The sequence below is a fragment of the Nicotiana tabacum genome, chromosome 9 (genome assembly GCF_000715075.1).
Source record: "Nicotiana tabacum cultivar K326 chromosome 9, ASM71507v2, whole genome shotgun sequence".
Taxonomy (NCBI): Eukaryota; Viridiplantae; Streptophyta; class Magnoliopsida; order Solanales; family Solanaceae; genus Nicotiana; species Nicotiana tabacum.
In genome coordinates this window covers 16,691,946-16,715,808 of record NC_134088.1, presented here as the reverse complement: position 1 = coordinate 16,715,808, position 23,863 = coordinate 16,691,946, and the positions used below count along the sequence as shown (strand labels likewise).

At 40.7% G+C, this 23,863-nt stretch overlaps 1 protein-coding gene across 3 annotated transcripts; it reads right to left on the bottom strand.

Moving 5' to 3' along the window:
* Nucleotides 1-19,509: 19,509 nt before the first annotated feature.
* LOC107812705 (uncharacterized) lies at nt 19,510-23,467 on the bottom strand. 3 transcript variants are annotated; one of them, XM_016637868.2, is made up of 5 exons: nt 23,385-23,467; nt 23,143-23,210; nt 21,206-21,249; nt 20,774-21,071; nt 19,510-20,075 (listed from the first exon to the last, which is right to left on the bottom strand). In XM_016637868.2, exons 2-5 carry the CDS (start codon nt 23,192-23,194, stop codon nt 19,762-19,764), a joined length of 708 nt encoding a protein of 235 aa, XP_016493354.1. In that variant the 5' UTR covers nt 23,195-23,210; nt 23,385-23,467; the 3' UTR covers nt 19,510-19,761. The 3 variants fall into 3 exon arrangements, with proteins under 3 accessions (XP_016493354.1, XP_016493360.1, XP_016493346.1); XM_016637874.2 differs by lacking the exon at nt 23,385-23,467 and having other exon boundaries at nt 21,206-21,342; nt 23,143-23,378; XM_016637860.2 differs by lacking the exon at nt 23,385-23,467 and having other exon boundaries at nt 23,143-23,378.
* Nucleotides 23,468-23,863: the final 396 nt, after the last annotated feature.

Below are 23,863 nucleotides of genomic sequence, written 5' to 3'. Positions count from 1 at the left end.
TTGATGAGAAATGATATGATCTCCTCGATTCCTTCTTCAATACGCCGTGACAGAAACAACAAAAACCCCAAAACGTCTTATCGGTCATGCCATTATGACCTCAAATGCATGTCAGCCATCGGTTGGCTGTCCCTAGACGTGAAACGTCATGGAACCCTTATAAATATCCCCTCATTCGTTCATTTTTTAGTTTACTCATACCCTCAAGATTTCATTACTCTTTTTCATACTTTAGCATTTTTACCTCCATCACTCAAGATTCCTCAGTATGTTGCAAAATTTTTAGTCATTCTCTACTCAAGCCAATGCATCTGAGCTTTTAACTTTCAACCTTTCTCTATCTTTTTCAATCTTTTTGAGATAACAATGGCCAAAACCTCCAAATCTGTTCCCAAAAAAGATACTCCTTCTTCTTCGCCACCGGCCACTGAGGTTTAGGAGACCGCCCCTGACGTGGTTGTCCTCGAGAAGTCCACTTCGGGCACGGCCACTAATGAACCGGCGGAAGAGCCCCCTTGAAAATGTTCATTTTCGGGTGTTGTTCGGTCACCGACGACTTCAAGGTTGACAAGCCTTCTTTGGTATAGGGTCGGTGTGGGGAGGCCTCGAGATACATTTGCTCAATCACCGAAGAGGATCTCCCTAGAGTCCTAAAAACTGTAATTGGGCTGATAATGACATAATGGTCCCCGACTCTGAGGAGGTCATCACCACCCATGTTGAGGGATATCTAAGTGTTTACACTTATCCCTTTACATTGGGCCCAATGGACCCAAGCATCTTAGACTTCTGCAGGAGGGATAATGTATGTCTTAGCCAAATTCTCCCATCACTGTGGAGGATCATGATCCTCCTCTGATTCTTTGTGAACAAAATTGATGCGTGCTCGTTCACCATCAATCATCTGCTCCACTTGTACACTCCTGAAATCTTCTGAGGGACTGATAAAGCTTGTACACCGGGCCACCAAAGCCCCATTTTCGAGCATCGATGATTACCGATATCGGGGTTGGCAAGGATGTTTTTTCCGGGTGAGGACCACCGGCCTGATACCTGTCAAGTAGAGGACGTTCTCCGAGAGGTGGAACATATCACGTAAGTATAACTCCCTTTAAGCATCAATTTTATGCTCTATCTTCCATTTTCTTATCGGTATTTATTGTGGCGTAACCCTTGCTCGAGTTCCAAATGTTATTCCTCGGCTTAAGAAGTGGGTCGAGGGTATTGTATCACAGATGCCCTACTCCGAGCGCTCATGGCGCAAACTCTCAAAAGGTCATTGGGAGCCACATTCCCATGGTAAGATTCCTTTCCCGAGAAAGTCATATTGGGCTTCTTCTTCTAGCATCACGTTCTTATGTCCTTTATTTTCTTTTTGCAAGTTTTCCTAAGACTGTCAAGCTTAGTCCTCCGATCGGGGATGAGTACTTGCTTGTTGACTCTTCTACTTTAGGGCAGCTAAGGGCTGCACCAGGGGAGAGGAAGCAGAAAAGAAAGGCTCTGGGCTCCCCGAGCTTAGAGAAGAAAAAACCAAAAATAAGATTGGCTCGTAAGACAAAGGAGAGATCCAACTCTCGAGTAGAAGATTCAAACTTGCTCTACCAGCTTAGGGATGAGTCCGAAGAGGAAGAGTCGCGACCCATCACCCCTCGAAGAGCAGGGGGGCTGTTGAACAAGAGACCCATGAGGCCAATCTCCCCTAGGCTAGGGAGGTTGATGAGGAGGCTGCGGCTGAGACTTCCCGGGATGCCTCCAACGCTCCGAAGAGGCACTCGGTGTGATAGATATTACCGGGTCGCCCTCGTTTACTAAATCTATGTTCAACGAGGCCCGAATGGTGAAAAAGCGACCCAACAAGGGGGCTCATGGAGTGGATGATCCCCTCCACTGATTTTTTGACGGCGTGGGCTCCATCGCCCTGGAAGATGTCACGGGGTTGGGTGACTTAGACGTAATGAGTAAAAGTTCATCCTCGGAGGTTGGTGGGCCTAACTCAAGTATGAGGTTGATTAACCAGTTCCCCGCCTCGAGTACGAATCCTGGTCGGAAGCGATCAATTATTATCACTATTCCGGAGGATGCCCGAGTTCTCTCCACCCTGTCGAGATGGCTAGTTACCTTCGCTGCCTGGTAATCGAAGAAGACCAAGCAAAAATAAATGAGGTGGAAGCGCCATAGTTGTTTAATGAAGCACAACAGGCGCTGAACCGGGTAAGGTGTTATCATACTGTTTTATCTTCAGACTCAATTTTTGAGGATTCTAATGCCTTTTCATTTCCTCATTTTGCAGGGCTCAGTGCTTCATAACGAGACCTTCTTTCGGTACCGGTATGAGCTTAGCCAACTCGAGGCCGAAGTCAAAAAGCTTGCTAAAAAGAGGGACATGTATAAGCTTCTCAATGAGCAACGCGAATGAGAAGTCAAGGGCCTTCGAGCCGAGTTGGATGTGGCTTAGAAAGAACATTCCAACCTGGTGGAACATGTAAATACTTTTGAAGTTAGTGATGACGAGCTACACATGTCGATTAATGGTCGAAGCCCGCAGGTCCAACAGAAGCTTGATCAGATTAACCAACGCCGAGCCAAGATGGACGTAATCAAGGTCGATGCCGAAGAGTGAAAAACCAAGATGGATTGCTTGGCTTCGGAAAAGGAGATAGCCTGGGAGAAACTAGCCTCGGCGGAGGCTCAACTTCGAGTATCAAGGGAGAAAGCTGAGTCCCGGTCCCAAAAAATCAAAGACCTCCAGTCTCAACTAGGCTCGATTGTCACCGATCAGGATACCCTTGCCAAGGAGATTAAAGCAGTCAAGTCAGTGGTGGAAATAACTAGGGACGATACTGAAGAGATGGTGGCCTAGTACAACACTGATGCTGAGGCAGCCCAAGACCACCTGAAAGATATTGTTGAATATGTGAAGTGGCAGTCTCGAAGGTAGGCCCTCGAGGAAGTTCATGCCCGGGGTTTCGACCTATCAGCCGATATCGAAAATGCTAAGAGGCTCGAGACCGAGTCCAAGAAGTTGGCATATCCTGAGGACGAGGAGGTCTTCGAGGGTTCTGGTGGATCTGAGGGCGGAGAACACCCTGATGGCCCCGGTGATGAGGTGGGCTCGGACAAAGATTAGGCTTCTTAGGTGCCTTGTACATTTTTCTTCATTTTTGTACTTTTCGTATTTTTTTGTTGAGGCCGTTTGTCCTTTGTAAAGACCTTTATATATATATATATATATATATATATATATATATATATTTCCTTTGACAATTTTCAAGCTTGTTTCTTTTTGCATTTTTCTTTACGATAGCAAAGATTTCGAATGATTTAGCATGTAATAATAATGTCTTGTTCGGAGGTTCGAACAAGACTCGTTCTCAAAGTAATTTTGCTTAAGATTCGCGGAGCTTGGTATGACCGAAAGCTTTTCCCAAAATGCTTATTTAGAAATTTTTAGATTATAATTTATAGGTTATAAGTACCTTGGGCATAAGTACTTTACTTTATGTTTTGATGATCTAACAAACTTACCATCCAGAACCAGATACGGAACCTGTTACACATCTACAAGACCTTGAGATCACAAAGTTCCAGGTTGGGATCCAGCGTGGGATATAACTCAACTCTTTAGAGAGAAAGGAACAGCTGAGGAAACATGATCCCTACCAGTTCCCGAGGAGACTGTATGAAGTCAACTCTCCAGTAGGAAAGTTAGTTCCTGCACACGCTACTGCACAGGAACAGTGCAGCAATCAACTTTCTATGGAAGGCTTTTTACCTACCTTGCTTACATCATTGTAAGTGATGTCACACACGTATAAATACTATCAAGGAAGGTAAAACAATTTACTTTATGAAAGAACCAGATAAAGGACCCGAAGCATGCCTGGTACAATCATTCAAGTTAATCGATTCAAGATAATTTGGACAATGTGCCTTCAGATTCACAGGAACTAGATTAGGGACTTGATCCCTTGGTGTTCCCCTGACAGAAGTATAAGTCAACTGTACAGCTAGAAAGTAACTGTAGAAAGTGACTGCCTGCAACAGTGCAACAGTCACTTCCCATTAAGATTGGACATCACCATTGTGAATTGACATCACTAAGGTAATGTATTTTGTAGTATAAACCTCATGCAAGGCACAACATTCAGGTTCCAACACTTGCAAAATCAGAAAACAAAAATATTCTCTCAAGTGCTCAAGAACCTCTCTCAAGAACAAAGTTGTTGCAACCTCAAGGACCTGATCCAAGATCGAAGATATCTTAAGTTCTTAGGTTTGTTGAGTTTTTGTTATTTGTTCTTCATTATAACTCTTATCTTGATTTCTTAGAAAATGTTTTTAGGAAGCCCAAAACTTGTAAACTCTCCAGTTTATGTTGTGACTAGGTTTAGCCATAAGTTAAGGTCTTTGTAACTAGAGAGTTACAAAGTGGCTTATAATAAGTGTTATTACAAGTTAGAGTGAGTAAATGCCTTTGTAACCATAGGATGACAAAGTGGCTTGTGGTGAGAGCATCACAAGTTAGTTAAAGTCTTTGTAACTAGGGAGTCACAAAGTGGCTTGTGGTAAGAGTACCATAAGTTAGTTGAATTCTTTGTAATAGAGTCATTACAAAGTGGCTTGAAATAGGTGTTTAAAGTTAGTGAAGTTGAAAGCCTACAAGTGTAGGTCGTGATTTTTGTCCCCTTGAGTTGGGATTTTTTCACGTAAAAATCCTCTGCTTTCTTTACTTACTACCGAGCTACTATGGTAAATTAGAGAACCTGATTCCCTGTACTGATTGGTTTCATAGTTTGTTGCCTACAGTAGGAACTGCTAAAGAATCTGATTCTCTATACAGTGGGAACTTATCTTGTGTCGCATTTACATACTGGTTCCGCAGTTAGCACTGTAACAAACTGATATAGGACCATATCGCTATACGGTTTGGTTCCTCAGCATCTTCAGTGAAAACTCATAGAGAACCCAATTCTCTATACAGTCTGGTGGACGCTGAGTTTCTAACAATAATTTTGTCGAGGGTAGCCTTTTGAACCAGTTTGGAAATTCTTTGAAGGTCTTATGTTTTGGTTACGGGTATCGGATGTCTCCGAGCCGTTTCTAGGATGACCGTAGCCTTTTTATTTCGGGTATTGCCAAATAGTCTTATTACCTCGGGCTTCGATACCTGAGCCATTGGGATTTCTTAGGATGATAGTCCCCGAGTGGGGGTGGCTGTAGCATTTAAGTTCGAGTATTGCCTAATAGGTTTTTGTGCCCTCGGGCTTTGACAGCTCGGGCCATCCGAGTTTGCTTTGGACGATAGTCCCCAAATGGGGGTGATCTCTTGGATTCGGATAGAGGTGGCCCTTGGGCCCGATGTCCTTAAGGAATAAAATGAAGTACAGTTTTTAAGAGACAAAATATATATCTGCAACGTAGAAACTTTCTTTCATTTATGTGTGCTACATATAAGATTGAAAATGTGTACAAGCTTTGTGTTATGGCTTAGTGGTCTATGCGGACACGGTTCATTTGACCGTTTGACCCTTACAATAAATCCTATCCACCAAGCCCAGACCTATTCGAGCACAAAGTTTCCTTCCTTGCTAAAATCATTATCCGAGGTTGATGGCCCCCAATATTCGAGGCCGGTCGTAGAGAGGTCTCGGATACTGTTGATGTGATCCTCGACTCCAGTTTAAAGCTGGTCTTCAATTCTACGTTAGCACAATCCAATGTTGCCTCGTTAAAAACCTTGTTAGAAAATCCATTTGGAATAAAACCGGTTCAAGGTAAAAAGAGTGTAACGTGTGCATTCAGGCCTAATAGTTGCATCATTCCTTAACTGTTACCTGCAAGTGATGGTCCAATCCGTAATATATGTAAAGAAAAGAAATGAATGGGGTTGTACCTTAGCAGTAAGATCGTTTTAAATAGGTTACGTTCCAATTGTTCGGTAGCCGCTCACCGTTCATCGCTTCGAGTTTGTACGATCCTTTACCTGTGATTTTAATAATTCGATATGGACCTTCTCAATTCGGCCCTAGCTTCCCTTCATTTGGGTTTCGGGTGTTCAGTGTCACTTTTCTTAACACCAAGTCCCCTATACTAAAGTGTCAAAGGTTGGATCTCTGATTGTAATACCTTTTGATCTGTTGCTTTTGGGCGGCCAACCGGACGAGTGCAGCCTCGCTCCTTTCGTCCAACAGTTCTAGGCTCGCACTCATGGCCTCGTCGTTTGACTTTTTGGTAAAGTATTGGAACCTGAGACTCGGTTCTCCTACTTCGACTGGTATTAGCGCTTCGGCACCATAGACCAATGAGAACGGGGTGGCCCCGGTACTGGATTTTGAGGTCGTACGATATGCCCATAGGACTTCGGGCAAAATTTCCTTTTGTTTCCCTTTGGCGTCGGTCAACCTCTTATTAAGGTTTTAGAGTATGGTTTTGTTCGTAGACTCCACCTGCCCATTCCCACATGGGTGATAGGGTGTCAATAGGACCCTTTTGATCTTATGGTCCTTGAGAAATTTGCTCACCTTACTGCCGATAAACTACTTCCCATTGTCGCATACGATCTCGGCTAGCATTCTGAATCGACATATTATGTGGTCCCAAATGAAATCAATAACTTCCTTCTCCCTAAATTTCTGAAATACTTGGGCTTCCACCCATTTAGAAAAAAAGTCAGTCATAAATAATTGAATTGAGCCTTACCAGGTGCCCATAACAGGGGGCCAACGATGTCCATTCCCCATTTCATGAATGGCAAGGGTGACAAGACCAAATGCAGCAGCTCCTCGGGCCGATGAATCATCAGAGCATGCCTCTGACATCCGCTTCATTTTTGCACGAACTCCTTTGCATCATTTTCCATGTTGATCCAGTAGTAGTCGACTATAATTACCTTGTGAACCAGCGATTTGACGCCTGAATGAGTTACGCAGGTTCCTTCGTGGACTTCCCTCAAAACATATTGTCATGACCTAGCCTCAGGAGGCGCGACCAGCGCTCAATCGAGTGGACCCAACTAAGCAAGTCTTACCCTACGTTTCCTACCCACCTCGATATGAATATAGAAACCATACTTTTGTTTATCCATTTAGACGAGGAAAGACAACACATTCTACAATGATAGTTCATTTTAAACACCACATTAAACCGTAGGTGAGTTAGTTTCCAAGATCCCCATAGGGTTACAATTTATAGGCAACACAAGTTTAGAATTACAACATGGTTCGTAGACCCATCCAACCCCCGTACATAACCCACACATATGTCTACGGAGCCTCTAGGATACAAAAGATGAGTTTGACAATGCCGGCAACAAGGCCCCGGCTATACCTCAAAAGTGAAAGTCCACAATACAAAGATATACAATATAGCCCCTTGAAGGAGAAAGGGGCTCACCAAGATCTTGAGAAGAGGGATGCTTTGCTACACACGACCAGCACTATCCGCTATGGAGCCACCTACATTCATTTAAAAAATGTAGCGCTCCCGGCAAAAGGGACGTTAGTACTATGGAATAGTACTAGTATGTATAACTAAACACCATCAAATTAGAAAGAACTTTCATACACAAATAAGGAAATCACAGATATCACTTCAAAGCTTTAAACGATCACAACATTATCAACATGAAAGAATTATACAACCTTCACATCATATTTCCATAGCCTTTAGTTGGGCATCTTATAATGTTCCACATCGTTCACATTACCACCGCTATCTTGAGCGCAGTCCGATCTCGACCCGATCGGCTAGGCCGTCTCCCGGAGACGTTACCAATATTCTATTCACATTTTCCAGTTTCAATCATCAATGCATAACCATCATGTGTATATGTCATGGCATCCGATCACGGTCCGATCAACTAGGCCACCTTACCGAGGCGTTACCATTTTCCATTATTCATCTCACTCCAATCTTTGGTTACACATGTATTAGTTTACCGGCACTTGGGGCCACAATTTTCACATTCCACAATTCATGTTTCACATTGTTCCCATTTTCAACATTAGGTTTGTAATTCAAGAGAGTATGTCACACAAGGCATAGATGAAACTTCATGTAAATGGCACAACAACGCACTTCAATTTTAATCTAAGGTCTAAGCATTTCGATACATTTTTCATAGCCCTTGCACCTTTTCAAATTATCAAGAATAGCACGTTGATCAATTTGAGACACAGTTTCCACGCATATAAGGTTGCAACACCAAGTCAAGTGAAATAGCAATCAATATAGCAATTCAATTTAATCTTACCGTACTCACACAACCAACGATGAAGCTCAATTTCTAAAAGACGGGGTTTTAGTCATACATACCTCAATAAAGCTTTCCTTATTCCTTACAAAATTCCAGAACTTTTAGCACTTCGATCTATTGTGTAAGAATTACAAATTAAATCGAGAATTAGAGACGAGATTGAGATTCTAGCTTGTTTTGAGCATACTATCAAACACTAAAGGTGCATTGTGATCTTAGGCCCTTTTGAGAGAAATTTCTATCATTTTATACCCCAATTACTTTCTTTTTAGTTTACTACCTCCCAATATTCTATGGTGTGATATGCATGCAAGAAATTCATTCTTATACCCATGAATTACTTCACTAGTGATCCCTTATTGCTAAGCATAGGAACAAGAGCTGAGGTAATGAAATCTTACCTCTTAGGATGAAGATTTAGGTGCTCTCACTTGATTATATTCAAAGATTTGGCAAGGTTTCATGGAGTAATTTGATGGGAAGCACTTCCCTCTCTAGGAACCTCTCTCTCTCTCTCTCTAAAAACATCAGGAATATGCTCAAAATGAGTTATAACATCGAATATATCGATAAGGGGCCGGGTTTAAAATTTAGAAAATTGGAGCCCCGAGTCAGGTCTGTGATCACATTTGCGATCGTAAAGTGGAAATGCGGCACACATAATGGACCGCAAAAGTGTTCCCAAAATCTGAACATTCTATCTGGGTATGCGGCAGAAATGCGGTCCACATATCCATTCTGCGGTCGCATAATGCACTGCAAAACTGCTCCTTACAAAATCCCAAGAAAACTATGCGACGACTATGCGGTCCACATATTGGTTATGCGATCGCATAATGGACCATATATTTAACCTCAAATTTGACCAACACACTAACTCACTTTGCGGAGATTATGCAGTCCGCATACCTGATATGCGACTGCATTCTCGACCGCAGAATTGTATTTTCTGGAAAACATTATTTCTTGACTTTTTATAGCATAGATCAGTCCAAAAAGGTCACATGATCCTAATTGCCACTACGAGCTTTTGGGTTTAGGGTGGAAATTTTTCACGGGGCCTCACACATACTCGGTATCTCTAGATCCTAGACATATGGCGAGTGGGCTATCGAACGTTCTCCTGAATAGGTTACCGTCATTGGACAAGCTGAACAGGATCGCCTTTATTCGTAGAGCTCTCGATTTCTTAGGATCCGAGGGCAGTTTTCCGGTCTTCAAGTAATCTATGTATTTGTTTCTCTAGTCCCAGGTTAAGCTTGTCAAGTTTATCTTGGCGTAGCCTTCTTCCGCTACCGATTTTATGAGTTGTATGACCGCTCCCAAGTTAAATTTATCATCGTCGATCGACGATCCTAAGTTATCAAGAGCATCAGCCTTGCTATTTTAATCCTGAGGTACATGTTGCAAAGTCCATTCCTTGAACCGATGTAACGTCACCTGTAACTTATCCAGGAAACTTTGCATCCGCTCTTTTTTGACTTCGAATGTTCTATTGACTTGGTTCACCATGAGGAGGGAATGACCCTTATCTTTGATCACCTCGGGCCCCTGGCTTTTAGCCAGTTCAAGACCTATAATCATGGCCTCATATTCGGCCTCTTAATATGGAAGATTCCCAGATTAAGAGGAGATGGTAGACTTACTTACAGAAACTTCTTAATGAAGTAGGGGATCAAGATATTATGCTCCGTGAATTGGAGCATTCCGAGAGTCACGCTGACTCTGGGTACTGCAGGCGCATCAAGGTTGAGGAGGTCGTGGGGAGCTATGAGTAAGATGAGTAGGGGCAAAGCGACCGGGCCTGACGAGATTCTGGTAGAATTTTGGAAGTGTGTGGGGAAAACAGGTTTGGAGTGGTTGACTAGGTTGTTGAATGTTATTTTTAAGGCGAAGAGGATGCCAGATGAGTGTAGGTGGAGTACGGTGGTCCCGCTGTATAAGAACAAAGGTGATATCCAGAGCTGTAACAATTATAGGGGTATCAAATTACTAAGTCATACTATGAAAGTATGGGAGAGGGTAGTTGAAGCAAGGTTGAGGATGACAGTATCCGTATCCGACAACCAATTTGGTTTCATGCCGGGTCGTTCTACTACAGAAGCTATACACCTTGTTAGGAGGTTGGTTGAACAGTACAGAGATAAGAAGAAAGATCTGCACATGGTGTTTATTGACCTAGAAAAAGCGTATGACAAGGTTCCTAGAGAAGTTCTCTTGAGAAGCTTGAAGGCAAAAGACGTGTCGGTTCCCTACATTATGGCGATTAAGGACATGTATGATGGGGCAAAGACTCGGGTTAGGACAGTGGGAGGTGACTCTGAGGATTTTTCGGTTGTTATGGGGTTACACCAAGGTTCTGCGCTCAGTCCGTTCCTATTCGCCCTAGTGATGGATGCGTTAACACATCACATTCAAGGGGATGTGCCATGGGGCATGCTATTCGCTGATGACATAGTTCTAATTGATGAGACGTGAACCGGTGTTGACGAGAAGCTAGAGGTTTGGAGACAAGTTTTTGAATCTAAGGTTTTCAAGCTTAGCAGGACAAAGACGGAATACCTGGAGTGTAAGTTCAGCACTGAGCAGAGGGAAGTGGGCGTGGATGTGAGGCTTGAATCACAGGTCATCCAAAGTAGAGACAGCTTCAAGTACCTTGGGTCGGTTATCCAGGGGGGAGGGGAGATCGACGAGGATGTTACGCACCGTATCGGGGTAGGATGGATGAAGTGGAGGTTAGCATCTGGAGTATTGTGTGACAAAAGAGTGCCACTGACACTCAAAGGTAAGTTCTATAAAGCGGTGGTTAGGCTGGCCATGATGTATGGGGCTGAGTGTTGGCCGGTTAAGAAATCACATATCCAGAAGATGAAGGTAGCAGAAATGAGGATGTTGAGGTGGATATGCGGGCATAGTAGGATGGATAAGATTAGGAATGATGATATTCTAGAGAAGGTGTGTGTGGCTCCCATTGATGACAAGATGCGGGAAGCAAGGCTCAGGGGGTTCGGGCACGTTCAGAGGAGAAGCCCAGATGCTCCGGTAAGGAGGTGTGAATGGCTGGTTGTAGAGGGCTCGAGAAGAAGTAGAGGGAGCCCTAAGAAGTATTGGGGGAGGTGATTAGGCAGGATATGGCGATGCTTCAGATTACCGAGGACATGACACTTGATAGGAATATGTGGAGGTCGAGTATTAAGGTTGTAGGCTAGGAGGTAGCTGAGTATTGTCTTATGTCATAACTTTGGGGGACTAGTTTGGTAAGGATACTATTTTGCTTTTGCTTGGTATCATTCCTCTTGATTTCATGTTGTTCTTATTTTTCATATATATATGTATTTCTTTCATATTATTTCTGTGGTGTTACTAATATTGTTTTTTTTGTCCTTTTGTCTTATTGAGCCGAGGGTCTTTTGGAAACAACCTCTCTACTCCTTCGGGGTAGGGGTAAGGTCTGTGTATACACTACCCTCCCCAGACCCCACTAGTGGGATTACACTGGGTTGTTGTTGTTGTTGTTGTTGTTGTTGTTGTAGACTGTCTAACTACATTACCCGTCGGTGGCTTCAACACGATGACAAGACCGGATACCTTTGCATTCGAGGCACCGTCCATAAAGAGGGTCCAGATTCCAGAGGAAATCCCCGAGTTCAACAAAAACTCCTTCTCGGCCTCAGGAGTTAGGGTCAACATGAAGTCTGCCAAAATTTGATACTTGATGGCGGTTCGGGGTTGATATTCGATATCGTACCCGCTGATCTCTACGGCCTATTTGGCCAATCGTCCCGAGATCTTGGATTTATGCATTATGTTTCTTAATGGATAAGTAGTCACAACACATATGGGATGGCATTGAAAATACGATTTTAGCTTCCTAGAGGCGCTTAGCAAAGCGAGCGCCAATTTTTCTAGGTGAGGATACCTAGTTTCGGTCTTGCCTAGAGTTCTGCTAACATAATAGATATAAAATTGCGTACCTTCCTCTTCCCAGACCAGGACTCCACTTACCTCTACCTTGGATACTGCTAAGTACAGGTACAACTGTTCGACTGCCTTCGGAGCATGAAGCAAAAGTGGGATTGAGAGGTACCGCTTGAGTTCCTCCAAGGCTTGTTGGCACTTCGAGGTCCATGAGAAGTTATTCTTCATTTTCAACAGTGAGAAGAACCGATGGCTCTTGTTGGAGGACCTCAAGATGAATCAACCCAAAGCGGCTATGCGCCCGATTAATCTTTGAACAGGCTTGACATTGTCTACAATGGTGATGTCCTCGATGACCTTGATCTTATCGGGATTAATCTCGATTCCCCAGTTGGACACCATAAATTCGAGGAATTTTCCGGACCCGAATCTGAATGTGCATTTTTCCGGGTTCAGCTTCATATTGTATTTCTTCAATATGTTGAAGGTTTCCTGTAAATGTTTCAAACGGTCATATGCTCGCAGGGACTTAACTAATATATCGTCAATGTAAACCTCCATTGATTTTCCTATTTGCTCTTCGAACATCCGATTTACTAGGTGTTGGTAAGTGGCACCAGTGTTTTTTTTTAGTCTGAATGGCATTACGTTATATCAGTAGGTGTCATACTTAGTGATGAAGGATGTTTTGTCCTGATCGCCCAGGTCCATTCAAATTTGGTTGTACCCAGAATAGGCATCAAGAAAATCGAGGATATTGTGGCATGCTGTCGCATCGATCATGCGGTTGATGTTGGGCTAAAGGAAAGAGTCCTTGAGGCAGGCCTTATTCAAGTCTTTGTAGTCTACACACATTCTTAATTTATTCCCCTTTTTAGGGACTACCACTACATTTGCTAACCAATCCGGGTACTTAAACTCCCGAATATACCCTATTTTAAGGAGTTTAGATACCCCGTCTTTGATGAATGCATGCTTGACTTCGGACTGAGGCCTCCTTTTCTATTTGACCGGGTGGAACTTCAAATCTAGGCTCAGCTTGTGAGTAGTTGTTTCCGGCAGGATCCCTGTCATATCGAGGTGGGACCAAGCGAAACAATATATGTTAGCTATAATAAATTTAATGAGTGTTTTCCTAAGCTCAGGATTTAACCCCGTGCCCAGGTATACCTTACGATCAGGCAGGTGCTCGATCAATATGACTTTCTCTAGTTCTTCGACCATTGATTTGGTGGCGTCGGAATCATCAAGGACTATGAAATACCTGGGGACTCCGTAGTTGTCATCCTCATTGTCCCCTACTTCTCTAGTTTGACCGGGGTCGGTATCGGTGATTGCTATTTGGTTTCCCCCTTGGCGATCGAACTCAAACCCTTTGATGTTAAAAGTGTGGATATAGGGATAACCTCCTTGACCGCAAACATCTCCTTTGCATCCGGTTGCTCTCCATAAACCGTTTTAATTCCTCCTGATGTTGGGAATTGCAATGCCTGACATAGTGTCGAGGATACTACCCTCATGTTGTGAATCATGGCCTCTCGAACAGAGCATTGTATCTCATATCTCCTTCAATCATGGAGAATTTTGTTTCCTGAATGGTTCCAACAAGGTTATCTCCCATTTGGTGGTCTCACATGCTATCTTGAATTCGTTTAGAACTAGGACTGCATGCACAATTTGGTCTTGTAGGCCCAGCTGTTCTACGACCCTCGATCGGATGATATTGGTCGAGTTACTTGGATCAATTAACACATGCTTAACTCGAGATTTATTTTTGAGTACAGATATTACCAATGTGTCATTGTGTGGCTGCTCGATTCCCTCAGTGTCCTCATCATGAAGTATACGGTTCCCTCTAGCATGTAATCTCGAGTCCATTTTTCCCTCGTGATGGACACCTTAGTGTGCTTCAACATTGGTCCTTGAGGGACGTCGATCCTACCGATGATCATATTAATGACGTGTTGAGGTTCCTCCTGCTCGATCTGCTTATTGGAGTCTTTATTCCTAAAATGATTTTTGGCGCGATCGCTCAGGAACTCTCGGAGGTGCCCGTTGTTGAATAACAGGGCAACTTCTTCTCTCAACTGTCGTCAATCTTCAGTTCTATGGACGTGAGTGCTATGATACTTACACATTAGGTTGGGGTTTCTTTGGGTAGGATCAGACTGTAAAGGTCGAGGCACTTGGTGTCTTTCAGGCGTCCGATCGCAAATATGATGGCAGCAGCATCGACGTTGAAGTAGTACTCCGATAAACTCGGTGCTTCCTTAGGCTCGGTGGGTCTGTTGAAACTACTTTTACTCATGAGTCCCAGTTATTTTGGCTTCAGACATTTCTCCTTTCACTTATTATAGGGTTTTGTCCAAACTTGTTACCTCTACGATCACCGTTGTATGGTTGGTATCGATCTCTACTAGACCTTGGTTTACGGTCAATGTCTCTTTTGGATCTGTCACTAGCTTGAACATGATAAATAGACCCGGAAGGGGCCCCAAGCTGATCATCTTCGACCCTAATTTTTTATTGATACCGGTTATGCACATCGACACAAGTTACAGCTGGATATTCTACTAGATTTTGCTTCAACTGCTGCAAAGCCAATGAGCTCCGAGTATTGAGTCCTTGAGTAAAGGCCTAAACGGCGCAATCATTTGCCATTGGTGGCAGGTCCATCCTTTCCATTTGAAACCGTAACACGAACTCCTTGAGCCTCTCGTTATCTCTTTGCTTTACCTTAATAAGGTCCAACTTCCTAGTCTCGACCTTGATGGCTCCGGCGTGTGCGTTAACAAAAGCATTCGCAAGCATAGCAAACGAGTCAATAAAATTGGGTGGTAAGTTGTGATACCATATCATAGCTCTTTTTGACAAGGTCTCTTCGAACTTTTTCAACAGGATAGATTCGATCGCATCGTCCTCCAAGTCATTCCCCTTCATGGCGCACATGTAGGAGTCACATGTTCATTTGAGTCAGTTGTTCCGTTGTACTTAGGAATTTCGGGCATGCGGAAATTCTTTGGGACTGGCTTCAGCACTGCGCTTGAAGGGAAAGGTTTCTAAACAAAATTTTTGGAATCTAGGCCTTTCAGTATCGGTGGTGCTACCGGGATTCAGTCGACCCTAGAGTTGTAGGTCTCCACCTTCTTGTCGTTGGCTTCAATTTTAGTTTCTCCCGTTTCTACCCGTTTTGTCAATTCCTCGAGTATCTTTATTATCTCAGGGTTGGTCCCGGGTTCAGCTTCATTTGGCTAATCTGTGGCTGGTTCATTTCAGCGAGTGTTTTCCCGGGATGGTTTGGGCTCAACTCTACTGGGTCTGCGGCTTTGGTTCTGCAATTGGGTTATTGCTCCCTGCTGAGCCTGCAGCATTTTGAAGATCACCCACAAGTTGACCCCATCTCCTTCACCGTCACGTGTATGTTTGGCTACCGATCGGACTCCCCCGCAGACGTGCCAACATGTGAGTTGGCATCGATTAAGTCTGCAGCCGAAATTTCGTTGGGATCGATTGGGGGCACCTCATTACGGGGCACCACATTGTTGTTCTTGCCATGGTGGTCAGACTCAGCATCCATGTTTAGAGGGGCAGATTGGGAGTTCGACATTTTAAACTTTGACCTGAAATCAATGATTGTAATGACCTGATAGGTCATCTTATATTTTAGAACCTAATTTTGTGTTTTGAAGCCTCAAAAATATCATCTTAGCCCTCCTCAATTTACGTGCACTATCCGGGTATTTTTTTCGAAAAGCTTTAATGTTAAAAACTGATAAAAATAAGAATTTTGCCTTAAAAATTAATTTGAGTTGACTTAGGTCAACGTTTTGAGCAAATAGAACCGGATCCATATTTTGACAGTCCTAGTGGGCCCGTATCGTGGTTTGGGACCTGGGCGTATGCCCGAAATCGAATTCGGAGGTCCCTAGCTTGAGTTATCAATTTTTGACAAATTGTTTTATAATAAATCACTGATAACAATGTTTATTTTTGAAATATATATATATATATATATACATATACACGCACACACAACAACAACAACCCAATGAATCCCACTAGTGGGGTCTGGAAAAGGTAGTGAGTACGCAGACCTTACCTTTACCCTGAAGGGATAGAGAGGTTGTTTTCGAAAGACCCTCGGCTCAAAAGAACAAAAGACAAATATAGACAATATTAGTATCACCACATAAATCATAAGAAAGTCATAAGAAAAATAGGAAAACGTGAAATACGGAAGAAAGAGGCAAAGCAAAACTGATAGCAAGTAAATAGGTCATGCACTGAAAAATAATAAGACACAACATTGCCACTAGCTATCTTAGACAAAAACCCTACTAGACTAGTCTCACAGCGGTATTAGTAAGGCAAGACTCAACTACCTCCTAACCTACAACCTTAATGCTCGACCTCTACAACTTCTATCAAGTGCCATGACCTCGGAAATCTGAAGCCTCGTCATATCATGTCTGATCACCTCTCTCCAATACTTCTTAGGTCGCCCTCTACCTCTTCTCGTTCTCTCCACAACTAGTCGCTCACGCCTCCTTACCGGAACATCTAGGCTTCTCCTCTGAACATGTCCAAACCATCTGAATCTCGCTTCCCGCATCTTGTCATCAATGGGAGCTACGTGCACCTTCTCCCGAATGTCATCATTCCTAATCTTATCCATCCTAGTGTGCCCGGTCCACCTCAACATCCTCATTTTTGCTACTTTCATCTTCTGGATATGTGAGTTCTTAACAGGCCAACACTAAGCCCCATATATCATTGTCGGTCTAACCACCGTTTTATAGAACTTACCTTTGAGAATCAGTGGCACTCTCTTGTCACACGGAACTCCAGACGCTAACCTCCACTTCACCATCCTACCCCAATAAGAAAATATTTTCGTTTTTTAAACATTATTTTCAACAAAATATTTTCATTTTTGAATTTTTTTTTCAGTTTTTTTAAAAAAATTGTTTTGTAAAAACTAGAAAAACAAATTTGTAAAAACATAATTTTTTTGTTTTGTTTTTTAACAAAATATTTTCGTTTTTTAAAAACTGAAATTTTAAAAAATAAACTGGAAAAAAATGAAAATAGGGGTCGGGTTGTGGGTTTTTTTAAAAATGGATCGGGTAAAAAAAAGAAATGGGTCGTTTTAATGTGGTGTTGTCATGTGGCACTCCGTCCAAAATAGGGGTATTTTTGTTTCAAAGTATGACAATAGGGGTATTTTTGTTCCAAAGTATAACAGTAGGGATATGGATAGCCCAATAGTATACAGGTAAACAATATTTGAAAGTAGAGAGGTATATTTAGCCCTTTGCGGTTTTGAAAATTGTCGGTTTAGCGTATTGTCCCCTTCATACGTTGTACTTTGCTCCTAAAAATATACATTCTCTGTGGCTTGATTCGGAGTACGAGGGTAAAAGTTCTTAATTTTGATCATGAAATTAGACATAGATTTTTTAAATTTTTTAAAGTAAAATTTACATATTTGAAAAATACATATAAAATATTGTATGCGATAATACTTTATATTTCCAAATACTTATAAAATATTAAGAAAAATTGTGGTCAAAGATGAGCCTCGTAGATTCTCCGGACAGTAACTAAGACACGTAAATTGAAACAGAGGTTAGTATAAAAAGTTACTATGTAATTAAAAAATGAAGACGTCCTGTCATAAGATCAAATGGGGTCAATATATAATGGGAAAAGGAGGAGGACGAATCTGAGAAGGAACTTATATGTAGAGGGGTCAATAGAGAAAATAGAATAACAATTGAAACATATACCGAAATACTCTAGAATAAAAGGACAAAACTCATTTGAAAAAATTGACATCATATTATTTTGTGACCACATGGATTGTGAATTATGATTGACTATTTGACTACTTGGAGTGAAAAATTAAAGTCAACATATTTTGGCATGCGAGTCCAGTACAATCATTGATAATTTGCCAAGTAAGAACCCCAACAGAGTACAACTTGTAAAAAAAATTGCATATTGGTCCTCAGTGAAATTTGTTAACTTAGGGGTCGTTTGGTTGGAATACGATTTATACCGGTATAAGTTATATTGGGATAAGTTATATTGGGATAAGTTATGCTGGGATTAGTTATGCTGGGATTGTTGTTTATTCATTGTTGGGTATGTTGTATTAAGAATGACATTTGTATAATTTCTAAGAAGAATGTATAAGTTATACATGTGCTAATTACCCCACCTTCTATAAGGTATAAGTTATCCCAGTGTTAAAAATAACACCGAGATAACTTAAACCTGATTTGCCAACCAAACAGAGTATTAAGGTACTTTCTTATACCTCATACCAAACGACCCCTTATAGTACTTGAGCTAATTTTGAGAACTACTTTAACCTGGTTGTTGTTGTTATGTTAGTGACGGAAGCAGAAATATTTACCAAGGAAATTCAAAAAGTAAAATAAAAATAAACACATCAAGAAGCTAAAGAGGTTCAATCTATATACATTTTTTTGGTTAAAACATTGTCTCCATTGATCATTTATGTGCAAAAAGTTACATATTGAGTTTGGCATCCCAAAAGTTGTGCATGATCATTGAAATCAGCAAAAGAGTTGAAGATATGGATCATATCACTACTATGGTCTATGGTTGAGACTTACTAGTTTATCAACAGGTCTATTCGCTTCTCTGAAACAATGCTTGATAACAAATCCATGCTCTTCAACTATATCCTGGATCACAGTTACTACTTATTATGTTTACTATAAGTCATCCACTCACATTGATTGCATAATCAGTGTCCAAAATCATACATAAGGTTTTTAAATAAATGAGACTTTACATTGCTCTGACTTTGGTTACATCTTCAACCCTGCTAAATCATTAGATGCTGCATTTTTGAATAAATTCTACTGTACAGCTCCTTCATTGCTGCTATATTTATGCTGTTTGATATTTTAAACAAGGAGATGAATGCTAAAAACAAATTCATATTTTTTATAATTCCAGAGGGCCAGTTGGCACACAATTAGAAACTAGGTGAATAATGAATCCGCCCCTTTATCTTTCGTGCACCTTATCTACACATCATGTGTTGCGTTGTCCAGTGGCGGAGCCACATGCATCCATGGGGTGTCAACCGACACCCTTTTCTCGGAGAATTACACTTGTTTAACTCGGTAATTTAAAATATATATATACTATATAATGACACCCCTTGACTTCTTGGTGAGTTAATTTCTTTATATTTTGACTCCCCTTAATAAAAATCCTGGCTCCGCCACTGGCGGAGTCACCAGTGATCCAAAGCGTCAAGCACTTAGAAACATGCATACTCAAATAGAACCACCCAATAGCTGGAAAAATATATACATGGGCATTGATCTAGTAGCTTGAAGTCTTACATTGTGAAGAAGAAAAGCCCCCCATACAGGATGCCATTTACCATTTCAACTCCTTCCTATACTATATTTGCAGATAAAAAGCATCGAAAATCATTTACAAGATTGTATCTCTCTAGATGATTCTTAATCGCTCAACCGCGTTTCCCTCTAAATACATCTAATCTTCAAAAAGATTATCGGTATCCAGGCACAAAAGCTGACCTACTCTTGTTCTACTGAAGCATCAACCTGAGAAACCAAGCCGAGACAAATTGGACAGGGCGGATCCTGTCTATCTTCACGGTTTGTTCTCCGTTCCAAACAATCAGCATGGTAAAGATGACCACAAGCTAAAACAGCCACAACACAAGTCTCGCCTACAGGTAAATTGTTTTCAAGCATGATGTAAGGGTCCTCCTTCAGAAACTTCTGGCATAATACGCAAAAGAGTTTCCCCGCATCAGATGATATTATCCTCGTTGCCAATGAACTGGATGGAGCTCCTTCTGGTTTATGAACTGCTCTTTGCCTATTCTCTGACCGGAGAATGCAAGGAACGTCAAGTGAGATGTTGGAAAGAGTATCAAAAGATGTGTTTCAAGCTCTAATTTTAAAGTAGATTTAACAGAATCATGCTAGACAGATACAACAATGAAACGAGAAATTCTAATTATGATGTAACATTGAGTTTCTACAAAGGCGAGTCTACATAGTAACATATGGGTTCACATGAACCCAACCCAGTAGCTTTTGCCCGAACCCTGTATATGTATTATGAAATCCACTAAATATCTATAAACATTTAACTGTGAACCCAGTTGTTAATCGTATATTACTCGAGGTCACTGTAGGAACCCATAAAGTTCAAATCCTAGATCAACCTCTGAGTTTCTAATAGAAATTACCTCTTGCCTTGTATCATGGCAAGGAATCGGCCTCCACGAGCACAAAGGTTAATGTGAAACTACTAGGTATTTGTATGAGGTCCAGATTAAAAGAATAAGGGGTCGTTTGGCACATGGGAAAAGAATAATAATCTCGGGATAAAGTTTGGGATTAATTTCATCCCATGTTTGGTTTAGGGTATTAGCTAATCCCGGGATAACTTTTACACTAAAATTGTGGGATTAGCTATCCCATATAGAAGGTGAGATAACTAATCCCATGGGGGATATCCCGGAATAACCCACTATTGTACCAAACGACCCTTAAGTGTTAAGGACATAAGATGCACCTGTGTCATGTCCAGAATCTGAATAGCATTTGCTTGCCATTTTTAAGGACAACTTCTCATCATAAGAAGGTGTATGACCACCATGGGAAGTTGATGCCTCAGCATTAGTAGCAGATCTCCGTCGGGAATAATGGCGGCCATAGTGACGGGGATGCCTCAAAGACTTTAGAATGTCAATATTTCGACGGTGAACAATAGATGACTGTTGGCCTTGGGTTACCTTCACAGGACCATCTACGATATCCGCAATGGATAAGAAAGACTTCATACCACTGTTGTCGACTTGATGAGAGAATTTCTGCTCAACATTGCAAAAAAGGATTTCTTAGAAAGAAGACAAAGTTAACATTTATTTTATCTCTGTCATCAATTGACCAAGGAAGACTGAAAGAAATTATTGAATTCCATTATGAGATGGAGAAACAAGAAAACCTGTTTCGATAATGCATCCATTCTGGGCGAGGGTGGCATCAGGTCTGCAATGACAACTTGTCATTTCTCCAGGAAACTTAAAGAGAAGTGAGAAGTCTAAAACATAGATTTCCTTTCGCTAGTTAGGGGGCGGGCAACTGAGGAATAGAATACAGAGACAACAAAAATCACTCCTAAAATTTTTATGTCATGCTAATATCTCACATAAAAAAAACACTGTAATGTCATAAAGCTTCCATTTCAGAAAAAATCCTGTTCAATTAGAAGAAAAGCAGGCAACTTAGGCTTGAACACATGCAACGTAAAAAGCCAAAGACCAAATCTCCATAGCTTCAGCTTTGAAAAGCAGATTCACTCGACCTGTGCTTGTAGGCTATAGCGAGCTACTCGATATATTAATCGAGGTATACACGTTGATTTGGACACCAGGAGGATAAGGAGGCTTTCTTAATTGTTGGATTCCTAATTACATAACATAATTGTTGAAAATATTCTCAATACTATTCTATACAGTTAACCTAAATATAAAAAATGAATCAAAATTACATTCTATTGTTAACGACATAAAATATCTTGATTTTCAATAGAAACAAAAGAGGATCTCAAACATGGCTACATGTAACAAATATCAAAGGATGGCAACCTTATTCGTCAATTAATGCATAAGGAAGAAAGAAGTTAGCAATCTATGCTAGTCGGCTAGTCCCATCTTGGGCTATAAAATTCACTTCCAGAAGTATCATAATGGCTAGCGATATATATATATATATATATATATATATATATATATATATATATATATATATATCAGTGGGAAGTATAAAATGAGCATGATGGGCCAAATCAATAAACCTGGTCTCGTACTGAGTAACAATTATATATCGTAATATTGAAAGTAAAATGTTCCAACGATCCGATGATAACTTTTGACAAATTGTCAAATATTTTTACAGTTAACTCATATGCCTCAAAAAAGTTTATCAACTTTCACACATTCAATCCAATATAATCATCAAGAACACAACCTCAAGCCTAGACATCACCGTCATAAAAAAATCATCAAAAGCCAACTACTCGAACTTTGGGAAACAGAACCTTGCACTAACATTCCATTCACCAAACTCAGGACACCAAAGTTTGATAGAAGCTAAACCTTCCAACAAAAGGCGATTAGATTATTCATAAGACTGAACCAAGATATGTTCCCAGAAGCAATCAGGTTATAAAAAGTTTGCAAAAATAAAAGAAACGCAATAAGCTTTTTCTAAAAATAGAAACCACTCCTTATTTGTCACCAAACTATCGCCATAGCACCGTCCAATTTTGATGCACAACATTCCCCAACACTTCTAGCACAAAAAAAGAATAATAATAATAATAATAACAAAAACTACAACAACTACTAGCATCCCATTTCAAAAAAGCTTGAGGGCTAGTGGCGCACGATTCGAAACTCGGTGGATAATGGGTCCACCCCTCTAACCTTCTCCACTTAAATACCAGGCTTTTGTTTGCGACAACTACTAGCATCCCATTTTTTTAGAAAAAAAAAATTAAAATGACGGTGGCATCGGGCCAGCTTGCACGCATTTTGACTATTCCACGGCGTACCTTCTAATTCCCATCAGCACAAGTACGAGATAACGACTAAAACTTAGCCAAATGGAAAAAATCACTTTTTGCATTTTTTCCTCCCCTAAAATTCTGAGCCTTAGAACTCGTGGTTGTCCTCCCACTTCATTCTCAACTAATAAATAATGAATTTTTTATACATCCCCTCCTCTTGTAGAATTAAGAAAATTGGTTTGTAATAAACACAATAAATTACAACATGTAAGGCTTATCAACAATCAAATGCCAAAAACTCACAATAAAAAACAAAAAGAAGAAAGAAAAAAGAAATAAAGACCATAAGAAGCATTAATAAGGTATTATACCTGAAGGAGGAGGAGTCTTGTTGAGGTCAGCTTTTCTCTTTCTTTTTCCCATAACTAACTTTAAATATCTGTTCAAAGAAAAATGTAACAAGATTAATAATTCTTTACCCAAAAAAGAAAATCAATGGTGAAAAAAAACACCAAAAAAAATACGGGGTTTTGGGGGTTGAATGGTATAGAGGAGTTAGAGCGGTAGGATCAAGAAAATTCAGAGAAAAATATGAGAAGGTGAAATGTGTCACCACTTTGTGTTTCTGCACCTAGTATAATTTTTTGATTCTCTTTTCTCTTTGATGAAAAAGAAATGCAACGTGTCTGAAGAAACGGCTGTTATGTCTCATTCACTTTTTTTTCTTTTTTCTTTTTTTATTTACCTTTTTTCTACCTCTCATTTTTTCTACTCTTTGATTCTTTTTTAAAATTATAAATTTCTTGGGAACAATTACTCCGAGAAATAATTTTTTAGTGCCTAATAAAAATTATACTACTTGTTAATGTATAATTTAAAAGAAATTATAATTTGATATTTACGAAAGCATATAGTAAGCATGTTTAATTAAATCATTATCACTTGGGCATGTTGTCCGACATCACTAATATTCCATCACAAAAAATGAAGGGACTCTAGTATGGAAAAAGCAAATACAATGAAAATAGAATATTTGAAGCTCAAGTTGAAAAATTTTGCAAAAGTTGAAATTAAGATTGGACATGAATTTTT